Raw genomic sequence first — 15,519 nt, forward strand, 5'->3', positions numbered from 1 at the left:
CAAGTCCTCTCTCTGTCTCTTACTTGCTTTGTGGCTTTAGACCAGCCACCCACTCAGAGCCTTGAATTCCTCATCTCTGAAATGACCATAGTAAGTTCCTGCCTAGGCTCTCTCCAGAAGCTAAAATGCATGAACATGCTTTGTAATTTTTTATAAGGATGATAGTAGCTATGGTGTTGATAAGAAACAGCTGGCATACTTACTGGGTGATTGAGAAGAGTTTGACAAAAGACTGTATTTGTCTGTTTTCATGCTTCTGATAAAGATACACCCTATACTCAGTAATTTACAAAAGACAAAGGTTTATTGGACTTACGGTTCCTTGTGGCTGGGGAGGCCACACAGTCATGATAGAAGGTGAAAGGCACACTTCACATGGCAGCAGGCAAGAAAGAACTTGTGTAGGGAAACTCTCCCTTATGATATCGTCAGATTTCTTGGGATTTATTTGCTAACATGAGAACACCTCAGGAAAGACCTGCCTCCATGATTCAATTACCTCCCACCTGGGCCCTCCCTCAACACGTGGAAATTCAAGAAGAGATTTGGGTAGGGACACAGCCAAACCATATCAAAGAGCATTTATAAAACTCGAAGCAGCCTTAAAGGAAACCACCAAGGGAACAAGGCCTGATGAGGCAAGAGTAGGAGGGAACAGATGTTTGGATAGGGCAGGTGAGTCACAGGCTAATAGGAGCTGTCACCTTCAGTAGAGGTCCTGATGACTTGGGAGGATGAGAGCCAGACAAATGGGAGTATCCTAGCCTCTCAGTTCCTTTCCACTCTCAGAACTCCTCCTAGTGCCTCTCAATGGCTAAACCAAGCAAAGGTCAGAGCCCAAGGAAACTTCTGATGCTGTCTTTACAGGTCAGCCAGTTGGGAACAGAGTTGATGGAGAGGACACAGGAGGTGACTAGATTTAGAAGGAAAATTAGAAAACTTTTGGGTGGGCATGGTGGTTCATGCCTGTAATCCCAGCACTTTGGGGATCACTTGAGTCTAACATAGTGGTGTCCAAACTTTTGGCTTCCCTGGGCCACATTGGAAGAAGAAGGATTGTCTTAGGCTGCACGTAAAATACACTTACAATTGTTGATGATCTTTAAAAAAAAATCCCCCAAAAATCTCATAATGTTTTAAGAAAGTTTATGAATTTGTGTTGGGCTGCATTCAAAATTATCCTGGGCTGCATGTGGCCCACCAGCCATTGGACAAGGTTAGTCTAACAGGTTCTTCAAGGTGGGCTTGAGCGTTTGAAAGACTTCTGGTGGGAGTGATCACAAGGTACAACTAGAGAATCCTGGGTTGGCCTGAGAGGCAGACCTGTGGTTGTTTTGCTCTTTGAAAGTTGTCCTTCTGCACCCATTTTCTCCAGACCTAACCTCGATTTATGCTCCAGGTCTGAGCAGAAATGTTATTCCCTCCAGAAAGCCTTCCCTGGATGTTGAGGGATGAAGTTGGAGGCCCCTCCTGAATGCGTCCTCAGAACTCGCTGGATCTTGTCATCGTCCTCAGCATACTTGGTCTTTGTTTGTCTCCATCTCTGTGGTTGCTGTGTGCCCTTTGAGGACAGGTATGTGTCCATCTAGTTAACAGTTGGCTCCGCAGTAACCAGTACAGTGCCGGATACAGAGTAGTAACCCTACACTCTAGCATAGTCAAAATACTCTAGTATTTGCCAAAACTAGAGGATGAAGGAGTGATGGGTAAGAGAGTTCCCAGAAAAATGGATATAAACAATATGATAAATGATATTGGGAAAATAAATATTAGAATCATTGAATCCCTGAGTTACAGAAAAATGTATTAATAGAGCTATCTGGCTACTCTTTAAAGTATGGACATCCACGATGTGTTAGCTATGCATCTGTGGACAGGAGGCTTACCCACTCTGAGTCTTGTCATATAACAAACATAGGAAAACCATATCTTCCTGAGAATGTCGTGAAGAATATGTCAACCAATCAGAATGAATCAGCTTGCCTAGTGTTTGGCATACAGCTGCTTAAGAAACATTAGCCATTCTTTGTTATTATAAATCCCCCTTGTGTTTTAAAATCCTCATGTATCACTGAAACAACCAACTGAAGACCATCAAAAGACTCATAGTGAAAGAAGACAGCCATTGTAATTTCCCTGGAAACTCAATTTTGATTTGGATATCCACAGCATCTCATTTCTGCCTTTAAACAAAATTTGAAAGTGACGTTTTGGCATGATTGAACTCACAGGTATGACAAACATTCTGGAAATCTTGGAAAGTGAAATACGGGGAAGATGGCCCCTATGGAAGTTTATTGTCCCCCATCTTACTCTAAATAATGACTTTCTTAAAACTACATGTTTTGGGGGAATGTCCTGCAATTTTTTTTATATCTTTTTCATTTTGTTTTGTTTTGTTTTTTGAGACAATCTTGCTCTGTCTGTAGCCTGGAGTGCAGTGGCACGATCTCGGCTCACTGCCACCTCCACCTCTCAGGTTCAAGCGATTTCCCTGCCTCAGCCTCCTGAGTAGCTGGGACTGCAGGCACACGCTACCACACCCAGATAATATTTTGTGTTTTAGTAGAGACTAGGTTTCACCATGGTGGCCAGGATGGTCTCGATTTACTTACCTCATGATCTGCTTGTCTCGGCCTCCCAAAGTGCTGGGGTGATAGGCATGAGCCACCACGCCTGGCCTATTGCTTTATATTTTAATACTATACACTGATATCCCCGAGCCCCCAAGTTCCTGTCTGCTGGTAGAATTCACAAAGCTAGTTTATGTCTCCTTCTCTTCCTCTTCCGGTGTTGTCTCTTGCCTGCATTGAGACAGCATTGCATGGTGATCCTTGCACTGTTCGAACAGATGCTGCAGATGGACACAGGATCTGCTCAGGGAGATAAGATCACCTGCTAATTCTGCTTCCTCCATCAGAGTCTGAATGATCAGTGATGGGGACCAGAGCTAGGTTAGGTCTCTGGGAGCCCCCTCTGTCTGAGTCTGGGAGATGGATGATATGGGTAATGACTTGCTGCTTTATCTTCTCTCCATCTCCTTACAGCAGCTCCAACTACTGACTTTTATTGTGTGGCAGCTAATTGTAGGATTCCATTTCTGTAAAGAGAAGGCAAGAGAGGAATGCGGTGTCCACCATCCCTGCAGTCCTTCAGCCCCTTCCCCCTCCCACTACCTTGAAGTAGAGGGAAAGGGAACGACACAAGGCCCCTTAGAAGTAAGACTTTGTCTCTGATGCCACGGGCCTTTGAAATATGTTTTGAAAAGAAGGCCTGCTTTGGCTGATATCTTCTGACTGTTAGTGAATAAAGGAAGTTGAAACAGTTTCTTCCCTGTAATCATTAAGCTTGTTGTCTTTGTTACAATGTATGGTGTGGTCTTTGTTACAACGTATGTTCACAAATTCCTAGAACACTCTTCCCGTTGGCGATGGGATCAGGGGAAGAGAGAATGAGACACAGGTTGGAGGGAATCCGTCTCCAGTGCTGCTCAGAGGTATGACCTAGAGCAAGGGGTTTGGGCTTTCTTGGACTCATTTTCCTCCGTGGTGAAGTGGGGATGATTTACTGACAGTGGACCATGAGGTTCTGCACACAAAGTTCCTTGCATAGTGCCTCATACACACAAAGCTTTCAGGCAAGGTTGGTTTCCAGTATTTCCAGCCTTAACCTTTGCTGTGGGAGCCATAATGAGGTTGTTCAGAAGTTTAGAGCTAGTCTTTATAATTTGCTTGCCACGGGTCCTTGTGTGCATTAGGCGTTCATTAGGTGCTCCCTCCTATTAATATCCTTAGGTTTAAGATACAGGCACCACAACATAAACCACCCCCAGATCACACATGCGTTTGCAAATGTTATGGATATAATTTGGTGCCATTCTCCTCCCTTCTACCCCTATCTAAATGAAGTTTTTAATGTAAATGTCATGTCCTTGGAACTGTAGATTTTAACTGACAGTTGATTGGAGGGTCTGAGTTTCTCAGCCAAATGAATGCATGAGGATTGTATCCCTCCTGAAGGGTGTGATCAGTTCCGTGAGATGGAAGCTGCCCGCTGTGGGGCACCCGAGATAATGTGACCTGCCCCGGGGTCCTCTGAGGGACTGGCCACCAGGGCAGCTCGAATGCTGCTTCGCCCACTAAGCTGGCTTCTCCCTGCTTTAGGCCCACTGAGCTGGCTTCTCTCTGACTGGAGGTGAAGAGGGAAGTCAGCTGATTGTTTTTCTCTTGCTGCAACTTCGCACTGCCCTTAAATATCCCAGTGTATACGGTGACCAAGGACAGTGCTATTCGAGCCTCTCCCACTAAGTCTCAGCACCGAATCAGTGCAATCCCATGCAAACAAAGCTGAGTATGGGATTGTGCAGTTTTAGCCAGCTGACGTGTGGTTTCTGATGCTGATCGTGACGATGTAAACGGAAAATGGAGGAGTATGATGACAAAACAGGAGGAAGAATAGGTGACTTGCCTCTAGCTGATGTGGATTATTTTTCGTTTTTAATTTCCATGTGTTTGTAGCTTGCTCATAGATCTCAGCTTAAGGACAATGAAAGTCGTTTATTGAGTACTTAGTATGTGCTGGCTGCAGAGCCAAGTCTTTTTTTTTTTTTCTTTTTCCCTTTTTTGAGGCAGACAGTCTCACTGTGTCACCGAGACTGGATTGCAGTGGCACAATCTCAGCTGACTGCAACCTGCACCTCTCAGGTTCAAGCGATGATCAGACCTCAGTCTCCTGAGATGGGATTACAGGCATGTACCACCACACTCAGCTAATATTTGTATTTTTGGTAGAGGCGGGGTTTTGCCTTGTTGGCCAGGCTGTTCTTGAACACCTGACCTGAGGTGATCTGCCCACCTCAGTCTCCCAAAGTGCTGGGATGACAGGGGTGACCCACCACACCCAGCCAGGCTTAAGTATTTCAAGTATCAGCATTGCCTGCCGGCCTCCCTGTCTCCCTGCCTCCCTGCCTCCCTTCCATCTGTGTGTTATCTGACTTAATCTTTGAAATAAACCAATGATGTATGATGTACACTTTCTAGGTGGATAGATGACGGGTTAGGAAGATGTAACTTGTCCTAAATCGTGTGTCTTCTAAGTGGTGGAACTGATTTTCTCATCGACTGTAGATGCTGAGCCCATTACTATGATACCTACTGCCTTTTAATTTTAAAAGTTATCATTGTTTTTTTCCTTTTCATGAGTATGTGATTTACCTCTTCTCTTGTGTCTTGTAATCCGGTTGGTCATGCTGACATACTAAACCATATTCTCTGCCACTGGAAACCAATTCACCTATGAAAAGTCATACATAGGCTCAAAGAAAGAGTTTGGTTATGATGTTGTTGTGACAGCTGTCTCGGGGGCTCGAGCTAGAGCCAGGGTCCCAACTGCCACAGTTCATGTAGGGGTAGGCCACTGCGTCCTTTTGGTGATGAAGAAGCTGGATTTGGCAGCTGGTTTTGTCTGGGTTTGAAAGGGAGGTAATCGGGGGTGTGCTGGGAGGGTCAGAACCATCCACCCATGTGTTGGTGCCACCCAGCAGTGGAAAAGCCTCTGGCCTCGGCCTTCTCAGGAAGGTTGTCCACGAAGCCAGTGAGGGCTGCTTTTTGCATTACAGCAGCGCAGCCTATCTCTCAGGAGGCTGATAATCAGTAAATGAAATTCACCTTTCCCCCGATTCCTGAAAACAAAAAAGTTGAGGGTTGAATTATAGAACAAATCTTGAACACTGTCTTTCTTCCAGCATGGTATTTCGAGCTGCACAGAAGGTGGGAATTATTTTATTTGGGAGAAAAAATTTAAGTTTGGCAGTTCCCTGAAAGAAAATTAAGTGATTGCAAGTCCATTCTCTGGCCTTCTGAAGAGGATAGATTGTAATCTTTAATTAATGTATCACTCACACCAAAAAAAAAAAAAAAAAAAAAGTGGGGCAAGGGGTGGAAGAATGTTGATATCAGATTATTTTCGATGTCTGGGGTTGCACCTGGAAGCTCAGATAGCAATATCTAGGCACGGCTGCCAGCGCTCTATACATTCACGTTTGTTTAGTATTTTAATTTCCCCATGAGTCTTAAACCTCTGCGTGGTGTGCAAGTTGGGGCCTGGTGTATGCACTTTGGCCACGGGCTTTCCCATTGTAATGAAGATGGAATGACTCCATGGATGACCTTTCCATGCCTTTGTCTGTAGCCTGCCCTTCTCTTTAACTGAACACCTTCCAGACGAACATGCTGTGAACTCTTGAACTGCTCATTCTGTTCTCTGAGTGAATTGCTCAAGCTGCAGTTTATCATTATATGCCTCCAAAGACTTTGTGTTTCCTATGTTTGACATTGAGATAGAATTTTTCATAACCCTTTACTAGTCATAAATTTGATTGTTAAGGGACCAGGTTAATCTTATTTCTAATACCAGCATCTGATTTTAAACCCTGATTTAGGAGCATTTTCTTTCTGCTACGTTCTGAAAACGCATAGGTGGAAATGTATAAAATATGTCACCTGATATTGGAGGATTGTTTATTTCTGTTCATTTTGTCCTGAATAGTACCTATGAGATGCATTTGAAATCTTACCTTGTTTATATGTTTCTTCTGTTGCAATTTCTTCCATTACCTGGAATAGCTGCTTTGGATGGCAAGCCAGGCAATGCCCTTTCACAGCTGTGGGATGAATGGGGAAAGAAGTCTTGGCAAGGAAGCAATTCAGAGACCATGGAAGCATCTCATGACAGGAGTCACAATGTTGTGTTGCATAATATTTCAGGAGCTTGCAGCCCTGATAACTCATGTCTGCCTTTCTGTAGGCCTTTTCCTCTAGATTTTGCAGTGCATGACACATAGTAGTTGCTCAATAAATATGTGCTCAACTGAACTTTGGTGGTTAGGTTAGTAATCAGGTGCGCAGACAAAATCCCAGTAGTCTCTGTGAACCTTGTCCTACTGGTAAAGGAGTCTTGTGAGGATTAGTTGAAATAACTCACAAAAATATCCAACTCTCTGTTTCCCTGCTGGGGACTCTTGTCATAGAAGCCATTGTTGTAGTCTTAGAAAACATATGGCATTATTTTGGGGGGAGAGGTTAGAGTAGACTGTTAAAGAATGCGTTTTTCTTCCAGTAAGCTATTCTGCATCAATAAAAAGTAGACAAAAAATAAGTGAAAAATGTTTAGCTAATTCTTGTTGACAGAAGTAGGACTGCAGGTCCACATATATGCATTGTAGAGCACACGCATGCATTTTTAAGAATGTCCCAATTCTCTTCCGTCTGTGGTCAGATTTGCACATATGTGTGTGTACAAACTGTACTTGCAGTGGCTCTCCGGGAAATGAAATTTCTGCACCCTACCAGAGCATGTTTTCCCTCTAAAGAGAGGCAGCTGATAATTAGTCATGCTAATATCGGGGTGAGGTGCAATAGATAATCTAACACCAGCAGTGTACCCAGAGGATTTATCTTTGATGCTGGAAATGCGTTCATTTTCTTTATCTTGCTATTAACGTACCTCTATTGGGCAATTTACTCCCTCTTCATAGATAAGATCAGATCCAGTATACATTTATAAAACCACACTTACATTTAAATACAGGCCTTTCCCATTTCACAGTCTTTGTAGCTCCCGTTTCCAATACATCTCTCTCTCTCTCACACGCACACACTGTCACACAGACACACACACACACTGCCAAATCAGACACCAACATAAACTGTAGAGTTAACATTCTTTTTCCACCCTCATACTTTCTTTAGCCCCGATCTGTGTTCAGTTTCTGCCTGAGAGAGTGATATATTCATATATTCAGATATGGTTAGAAAAAGCCAAATGGTAACAATAGAATCTGGACAGGATTGATGTCCTGCAGCAAGGAACAACAGAAAAAAAAAAATAGAATCAAGAACCCAGGTGGTTTTTATAGGTTAATTGTGCAGGGTTATCATGTATCCCTTTAAAAGCACCATCTTGATTCTGAGCTTTGGTTCTGCACATCAGAATTGTTGCCTGGGCCACATTAGAATTGTTGCCTGGGCCGGGGTTTTCCCGTTGCATGTGGCGTGTGTTTGTCCAACACATTTATTTGCTGATTGCAAATATACTTGTCTCTTCTCATGGGCATTAGTAGTACTCATGAAATCATCGATGTGGGGTAAACTGAGAAAAGGATTCGTTTTGTTTTTGACACGTAAACAAGATGTCATTTTACCAATTGCTCATTGACGCTGATATTTCCTGTCGGTCTCGGACTGTGAAATCTGTCTGCATGGAGTGGTTACACCCTGGGCTTAATTGTTAGCTCCTACCTGAGCTCTGAGTTTCTGTGGATTTCTATAGGCTCCTGCAAATTTTATCCTGTGGACGTTTTGTCTTTTAAAATAATGGGGTCTCATTCTGTTGCGCCAGCTGCAGTGCAGTGGCATGATCGTAACTAATGGCAACCTCGAATTCATGGGCCCAAGCGATCTTCCCACCTCAGCCTGAGTAGCTTGGACTACAGGCATGTGTCACCATGCCAGGCTAATGTTTAAAAATTTTTCTTAGAGATAGAGCCTCACTTTACTGCCTAGCCTGTTCTTGAACTCCTGGCTTCAAGAGATTCTCTTGCCTTCAGCTCCCAAAGTGCTGGGACCAATAGAGATTTTTCTGAGAATTAAGTCCCCCACTATTAATAAGATCATTGGCAGCTGAGTTGAGGAGTTGGCATGGGTAGATACAATTAATTTAGATTTTTTAAAGGCTTTTGAGAATATTCAGATAACCTAATATATTTAGCGACCTGAAATTTATTTAAAATATGAAAAGCAATTTACAAAATTGCACATACTCTAAATATACTTTTGTTGTGAAAATAGACACATGTGTACACACATAGACAAATATTCTGAGATAAATACACTGAGATACCTACAGTGCTTGTCTCTGGATAGGACAGGTATAATTTAATTGTTTAAAATTAATGAACTTGGACAGACAGACCTGGGATCAAATTCTTCCTCTACCACTAATTGACTGTGAGGTGTGACACAGAAAAAGTGATTTAGCCTTGGTTCCCCTCCAGGTCCTTATCTGTAAGGTGGCACTTACAATAATACCAACCTCCCAGGGTTGTATGTCAATGGGTTAGGCACAGACCTAGGAACTCAGCAAATGTATTACTATGAAGTATTAGCGTTTACTGTTTCTGGTTTTCTGAGTTTTGTCTCCTGTTGTGAACATACGTTGCTTTTGTAATATGAAAAATAAAAAAAATTAAATTTGTTTTGTTTTTAAGAATCAGTCAAGTACAGATGGGACGATTTTCATGGATTGGTGTCTTGTTTGAAGTCAGTTACCAGAGGGTTTCTTTCAACTGAGTATACCAAAAAAAAAAAAAAAAAAAGTGGGAATTACACAGACCCCAGCTTAGGACCTGGGCTTAATCTTCATGATGTTTGTAAAGTTATACTTCCTAGAGAAACCTGCCAAATTTCTATCGACACTAGACATCTCAGGATTTGAAATGTTAAGCTAACAGAACTTGTTCATTAGGTGTACCTGCAGCCCTCCATAAACATTGCCAGATGGATGAACCTACGTAATGATCTCCTGGCGCCATTTTCCTGACTGCGGATACTTGGGTAAGGAGGAGACTTTGACTCTCGATGACATGATGTACCCTGTGTTCTGCAAGCTGGAGAACATCATGTAGAATCTGAAAATTAGGAGAGAGGGGCAATCGGAAGAAGACACAGTGGATGTTGAAGGGACCTGTAGTCAGCCTGGTCCCTCAGCTTGCCTTTGAATTTGGTCCCAAATTGCTTTGTTTTTGTTTTTTAGTTGTTAAAGCTGAGAGCAAACCACATTGCTTAAGATTGTCAGGGAATGAAAACTATGCAACAGAAGCTGATCTGCAGGGGTGACCATTGTCCCTGGAATTGAACTTCAGCAGGTGCCTACTGCACAGGTCCATACATAAGGGATTGCGTAATGCAGCCAGTAGAGTTGTGCTCAACTGTGATTTCATAAAAGACACAGAAACACATATCACATAGACAGGTCTATCAGCCCTCTAACCTGGCATACCTTTGAATCATAACTCAATGAATGCGTTTCTGCGGTAAGTGAAGATAATAAGCTCCAGTGCTTTTGTTTCTTTTCTTTCCTAATGCAGGGAAAATCGAGATGGGATTCTCAGTTAAAACCCAGATGAGGGGCCTGGGAGTTGCCACAATCTGATCCCTGATGATGTTAGCCCAATCTCTTTCTATAGCCAGAACCAGTAGAAAAATGAGAGGAGGAGAGTAGGCGCACAATAGCACACATTTTTCCTTTCATGGTCTAACTGTGTGACTGTGTGTGTCTAGAATGGGATGTGGTTGTGGAAGGGCCTAGTACACATATTTGAGCAGAACACACACGTTTCATTTCTTCCTCATACTGCATGTCCAGTGTGAGCTGGCAGGTTCTTCTGCGCAGTCCCTCAGGGACCCGAGCTGGTAGAGTCTGTGATCTCGTAGCTGTGCCATCTGGCACACATGGCTTTCTTGAGCTCCAGTTAGGGAGAGTCACCACAGCAATTAAATGGTTTGATCTGAAGTGTCACGTGCTGTTTCCTCCGGACTGCCTACTGGCTAGGCCAGTCACATGGCCCTGCAGAGGATGGGAATGTGTCATCCTCCTGTGGGCTTAGAAGAAAACCAGAGGTCTGTGCACACTGTGAGTTTTTACTACAAGGATGTCCTTTTGCATACAGAGAGAAAGACTGAGAGGTACTGTACTGTTGGTTGATAACGATAAAATCAAACTTGCGAACAGAGCAAAAGGGCATTGCTTGGTCGTTACAGCTTCCGCCCGTACGCCTTACACAGAAGTCTGGGCCCTAACACGGACACTTTTCAACAGTGGCCACATTTTGTTCGAAGTACTGCACTGAGCATACCATATGCTGAAAGACTAGGAACACAAAAATCTAAGGCCAAGGGCACTTCTCAGTATTAAACCCTCAGTAGTAATGGAGGCATCAAGCTTGTAAGACCCAAGACCTTACCTTTTATGCTTCTTGTCTTGTGGAGGGAACATCCATCCTCAAAACAGAAACCTGTCAGATCCCTTGAATATACTGACAATACATTGATGAGAATTGAATGCCCCATAAATTGCATCTCCCGCAGGGCCCGGTAGGTGCCCTGTCTTGCTGCTTATGATTCAGAAACCCTGTTTATTTGTATCAAGGACGGTTGGTACTTTAATCATCAATAAACTAACATTTCAACAGCCTGCCATAAATTTCTTGTCAAAAAAAAAAAAGAGATTATGATTAGAACACTGTGATGAAAGAGAATCTGTAGATAGACTTACATCCCTCAGTTTCAAAGCTTCTAGTAGTAGGGCTTAGAGGTTCCTAGAGTAAGAAAAGCCTAGCCAAGCAGAAACCCATGTTTTTGACTTTTAGGATATTTGTGAATTAATTTACTTGCATATATTGGCCAAGATCTGGCACAATCTCTTCGTTTTCAGTGAATGAAAAATTGAGTTTTGAGAGCAAATATTTTGGTAAGGAGATAGAGAACTGACACTAATATTGTCTCTGACTATAATTGTAAAACAGTAGACGTCTTTCACCAAGTGCTAACGTTATGTTAATTATTAATAAAATCCAACTGCTCAAGTAATAATATAATCATAGTTACCAAATTGAGAGCACTGTTCTGAGTGTTTTGCATTCTTTATTTAATCTTCCCTACAACCTTATTAAGTAGACATTCTCTTCATCTTATTAAGTAGACAGTTCCTTATTTGCAGATGAGGAAACTGTGGCTGACTGAGTTAACCAAGTGCCAAAGTCATAGAGCTGCTAAGTGGCAGAGTTGTAATTCCCATGAAGAACTGTGTGGCATCAAAGCCATTTTCTAACTCATTACAATGTACAGTGAGTTAAAATGAGATGATTGAAAATGAGACCTGGCTGGACGTAGTGGCTTATACCTCTAATCCCAGCACTTCGAGAGGATCACTTGAGCCCAGGAGTTTGAGACCAGCCTGGGCAACATAGCCAGATCATCCATCTCTACAAAAAATTTAAAAATTACCCGGGTATGGTGGTGCAATCCTGTGGTTCCAGCTACTCAGGATACTGAGGCAGGGGGATCACTTCAGCCCAGAAGTTCAAGGCTGCAGTGAGCTGTGATTGCTCCACTGCACTCTAGCCTACATGACAGAGTGAGACTGTCTCAAAAAAGAAAAAATGAGATTATGACCAGGCATGGTGGCTCATGCCTACAATCCTAGCACTTTGGGAGGCCAAGGTGGGAACATCTGTTGCACCCAGAAGTTAAAGACTAGCCTGGGCAACATAGTGAGACACCAGCTTTACAAAAGAGAGAGAGAAAGAGATTATTTCTAGAATAAGCACACCAAACATGAATTAAGTTTTCATTCTCATTTTAGTGATTCTCTAAGTACATACCTGTATTCTGACTCCCTCAGCACTTTAGGACTGTCTGATTAGTAGTCACTTCCTTCCCACTGGTACCACTGTGGTCAGGGAGTGACTACAAGGGTCAAAACTTTTGTTGGGGAGCTGTTTGGACTAAGTGATGGTCCAGCCCCAGCTCAGGGATGTTGTATTGGTTCTAATCTCTGCTTGTGAGGAAACAGTTTCCTGCAGGGCGATGGTGGCCTGCTGCTCATGGAATTTCTTGAAATGGTTTCTTTTAGTCCATTTCTTTAAAAAACAATTTTTTTAAGAGATGGGATTTCATTATGTTGCCCAGGTTGGCCTAAAGTCCTGGGATGAAGAATCCTCCTGTCTTAGCCTCCTCAGTAGCTGGGACTACAGGTGCCTGCAACCATGTCTGGCTTAATCCATCCTTAAACAAGTTCAGTGTTTTATTTCCTTCAGGTAAGATGAGAGTGGAGAGACCACAGTGATGCCCAGGAGTAGTCATGGTTGGTGATTAAATAGCTATTGAGTCTCCATTCTGAAACAGGCACTGTATTCATTTGCTATGGCTACCATGCCCAAATACCACCCACTGGGGATATTAAACATTAGAAACTTACTGTCTCACAGTTCTGGAGGCTGGAAATTCAAGACAAAGTTGCTGGCAGGGTTTCTCTGAGGCCTCTCTCAGGCCTCTCTCCTTGGCTTGCAAACGGCTGCCTTCTTGCTGTGTCCTCACATGACCTTCCCCCTGTTTCTCGGTGCACATCCCTGGTGTCTCTTCCTCCTCCTATAAGGACACCAGTCCTGTTGGATTAGGGCACCACCCTTATGACATCAGTTAACCTTAATTACCCTTTTGAAGGCTCTATCTTGAATTACAGTCACATGGAGGGTTAGAACTTCAGGATATAAATTTGAGGGGGACACAGTTTAGTCTACAACATGCCCTATGCTGGGCACAAGGAGTGTTACGGTGGATAAGGGAAAAATGGTCCCTACCCTCTGTCAGTTTTTTATGGACGAAGAAAGTCTTTAAAAAAATTCACATAATTAATCACCAAAAGCTAATACTATGACAAAGAATGTGAGATACTAATACAACTTAGAACAGGTGACTCTAACCTTGTGTAGCAGCTAGAGAAGGCTTCCCTGAGGAGGTGAGGTTGGAACTGAAGCATGAAAGGGAAGCAGAAGGGGGTCAGGCAGGAGAAGGCTTGGGACCAGGAGGCAGAGAAAACAGTAGCGTGATCAGAACTTTAAGGCCTGGTTCTGTATACAAAAGGTTTCAGGACTTGAAAGGCAACCTACATTGAGTGTACCTAGAAAATGAGAGCAAGAGATTGTTCAAAAGAATGACCCAGAGTTTCATCACTTTGTTAATTACATCATCTAATATTGTGGGATTGCAATGACCTTGCCCAAGAAAACATTGTTTATGATTCCATTGTTTATAATGTTTGTTGAAATAAATGATTCTTAAAACTTCTGGATTCCTGAGACTCAGCTAGGAACTTATTTATAAACTATAAATTCCTAGTCCCACTCCCTAAAGGTTCTGATTCAGTACATTCAGGATAGGGTCTAGGAATCAGTGTGTTTAATAAGTGCATCCGGTTCTTCTGGTACAGATTGTCCATGAACCACACTTTGAGAAAGCTCCATCCAAAGAGAGAAGTTTCTGACATGTGTTACCAAAGACAGTCTAGACACGTTGGGCACAACAGTAGTTGTAAAGAACTACCAGACCTGGGCCAGGCCTGGTGGCTCATGGGTGTAATCTCAGCCCTTCAGGAGGCTGAGGCGGGTGGATCACTTGAGCCCAGGGGTTTCAGATCAGCCTGGGTAACATGGTGAAACCCTACCTCTACAAAAAATAGAAAATAGAAAAAATTAGCTGGGCATGGTAGTGCACGCCTCTGGTCCCAGCTAATTGGGAGGCTGAGGTTTGAGGGTTGCTTGAGCCTGGAAGGTCAAAGCTGCAGTGCACCAAGATCATGCCACTGCACTCCAGCCTGGGAGAGCCTGAGACCTTGTCTCAGAAAGAAAAAAAAAAAAAAAAACTAGGAGGCCTGTTGGAATGTCTGCCAGTTTCAACCCACGGGGATAGGGTGAGATGAACATCGATTGAGCCTTTACATTGGAGACACTATAACAAATGCTTTGCGCATATCACCTCTTTCAAATTAATACAGTTCTACTAGAGGGGGCACTATTAGTATCCCCAATTTACACATGAAAAAAAATGAGGGACAGAGATGTTAGATGTATATCTAAGGTCACATAGCTCACAAATGACAGAGCATGCACCCAAACGCCAGGTTTCAATAATCCTATGGTGAAGTATGATAGCTTGCACTTGCCTAGTGCTGACTGTGCTCTAGACGCTGTATTAGTTACAGGTGATTCTACTTCTCATTCATTAGGTCATCCAGAAAGCCTTGTGCCTTAGTCTGTCCTGGCTACTGTAATAAAATATCATAAACTGGGTGGCTTATAAACACCAGAAATTTATTTCTCATGGTTCTGGAGGCTGGGAAGTCCAATATCAAGTTGCTGGCAGATTGAGTGTTTGGCAACGGGCCACTTTCTGGTTCCTAGAGGCCCAGCTTCTTGCTATGTCCTCATTATGGTGGAAGGAGCAAATGGTCTCTCGGGCATCTTTTAAGCCCTAAACCCATTCAGGAAGGGCCTCAATGACCTAATCACCTCCCAAAGGCCCCACCTCCTAATACATTATATTGGTGATTAACTTTCGACATATGACTGGGCATGGTGACTCACACCTGTAATCCCAGCACTTTGAGAGGCTGAGGTGGGCAGATCACTCACGGTCAGGAGTTTGAGACCAGCCTGGCCAATATGGTGAAACCCGGTCTCTACTAAAAATATTTTAAAAATTAGCCGGGTGTGATGGCGCACGCCTGTAATCTCAGGTACTCCAGAGGCTGAGGCAGGAGAATCTCTTAAACCCAGGAGGCGGAGTTTGCAGTGAGCCAAGGTCACAGCACTGCACTCCAGCCTGGGTGACAGAGCAAGACTCTGTCTCAAAAAAAAGAAGTAATTTTCAACATACGAATTTTGCAAGGACGCAAACATTTAAT

General features: G+C 43.2%; 1 protein-coding gene across 3 annotated transcripts in view; it reads left to right on the plus strand.

Moving 5' to 3' along the window:
- The window catches only part of WWOX (WW domain containing oxidoreductase), a 1,124,103-nt gene that overhangs the window by 439,335 nt on the left and 669,249 nt on the right, over nucleotides 1-15,519 (plus strand). Inside the window, exon 9 of one of the 3 annotated variants that reach the window (XM_023226797.1) lies at nucleotides 9,523-10,378. The exons of the other annotated variants lie outside the window; for them this stretch is intronic. Coding sequence (XP_023082565.1) covers nucleotides 9,523-9,597 — 75 coding nt within the window. The 3' untranslated portion in view covers nucleotides 9,598-10,378. Of the gene's footprint in view, nucleotides 1-9,522; nucleotides 10,379-15,519 lie in introns of those variants that run through there. 3 annotated transcript variants of the gene reach the window in all.

The sequence above is a fragment of the Piliocolobus tephrosceles genome, chromosome 17 (assembly GCF_002776525.5).
Source record: "Piliocolobus tephrosceles isolate RC106 chromosome 17, ASM277652v3, whole genome shotgun sequence".
Classification (NCBI taxonomy): domain Eukaryota; kingdom Metazoa; phylum Chordata; class Mammalia; order Primates; family Cercopithecidae; genus Piliocolobus; species Piliocolobus tephrosceles.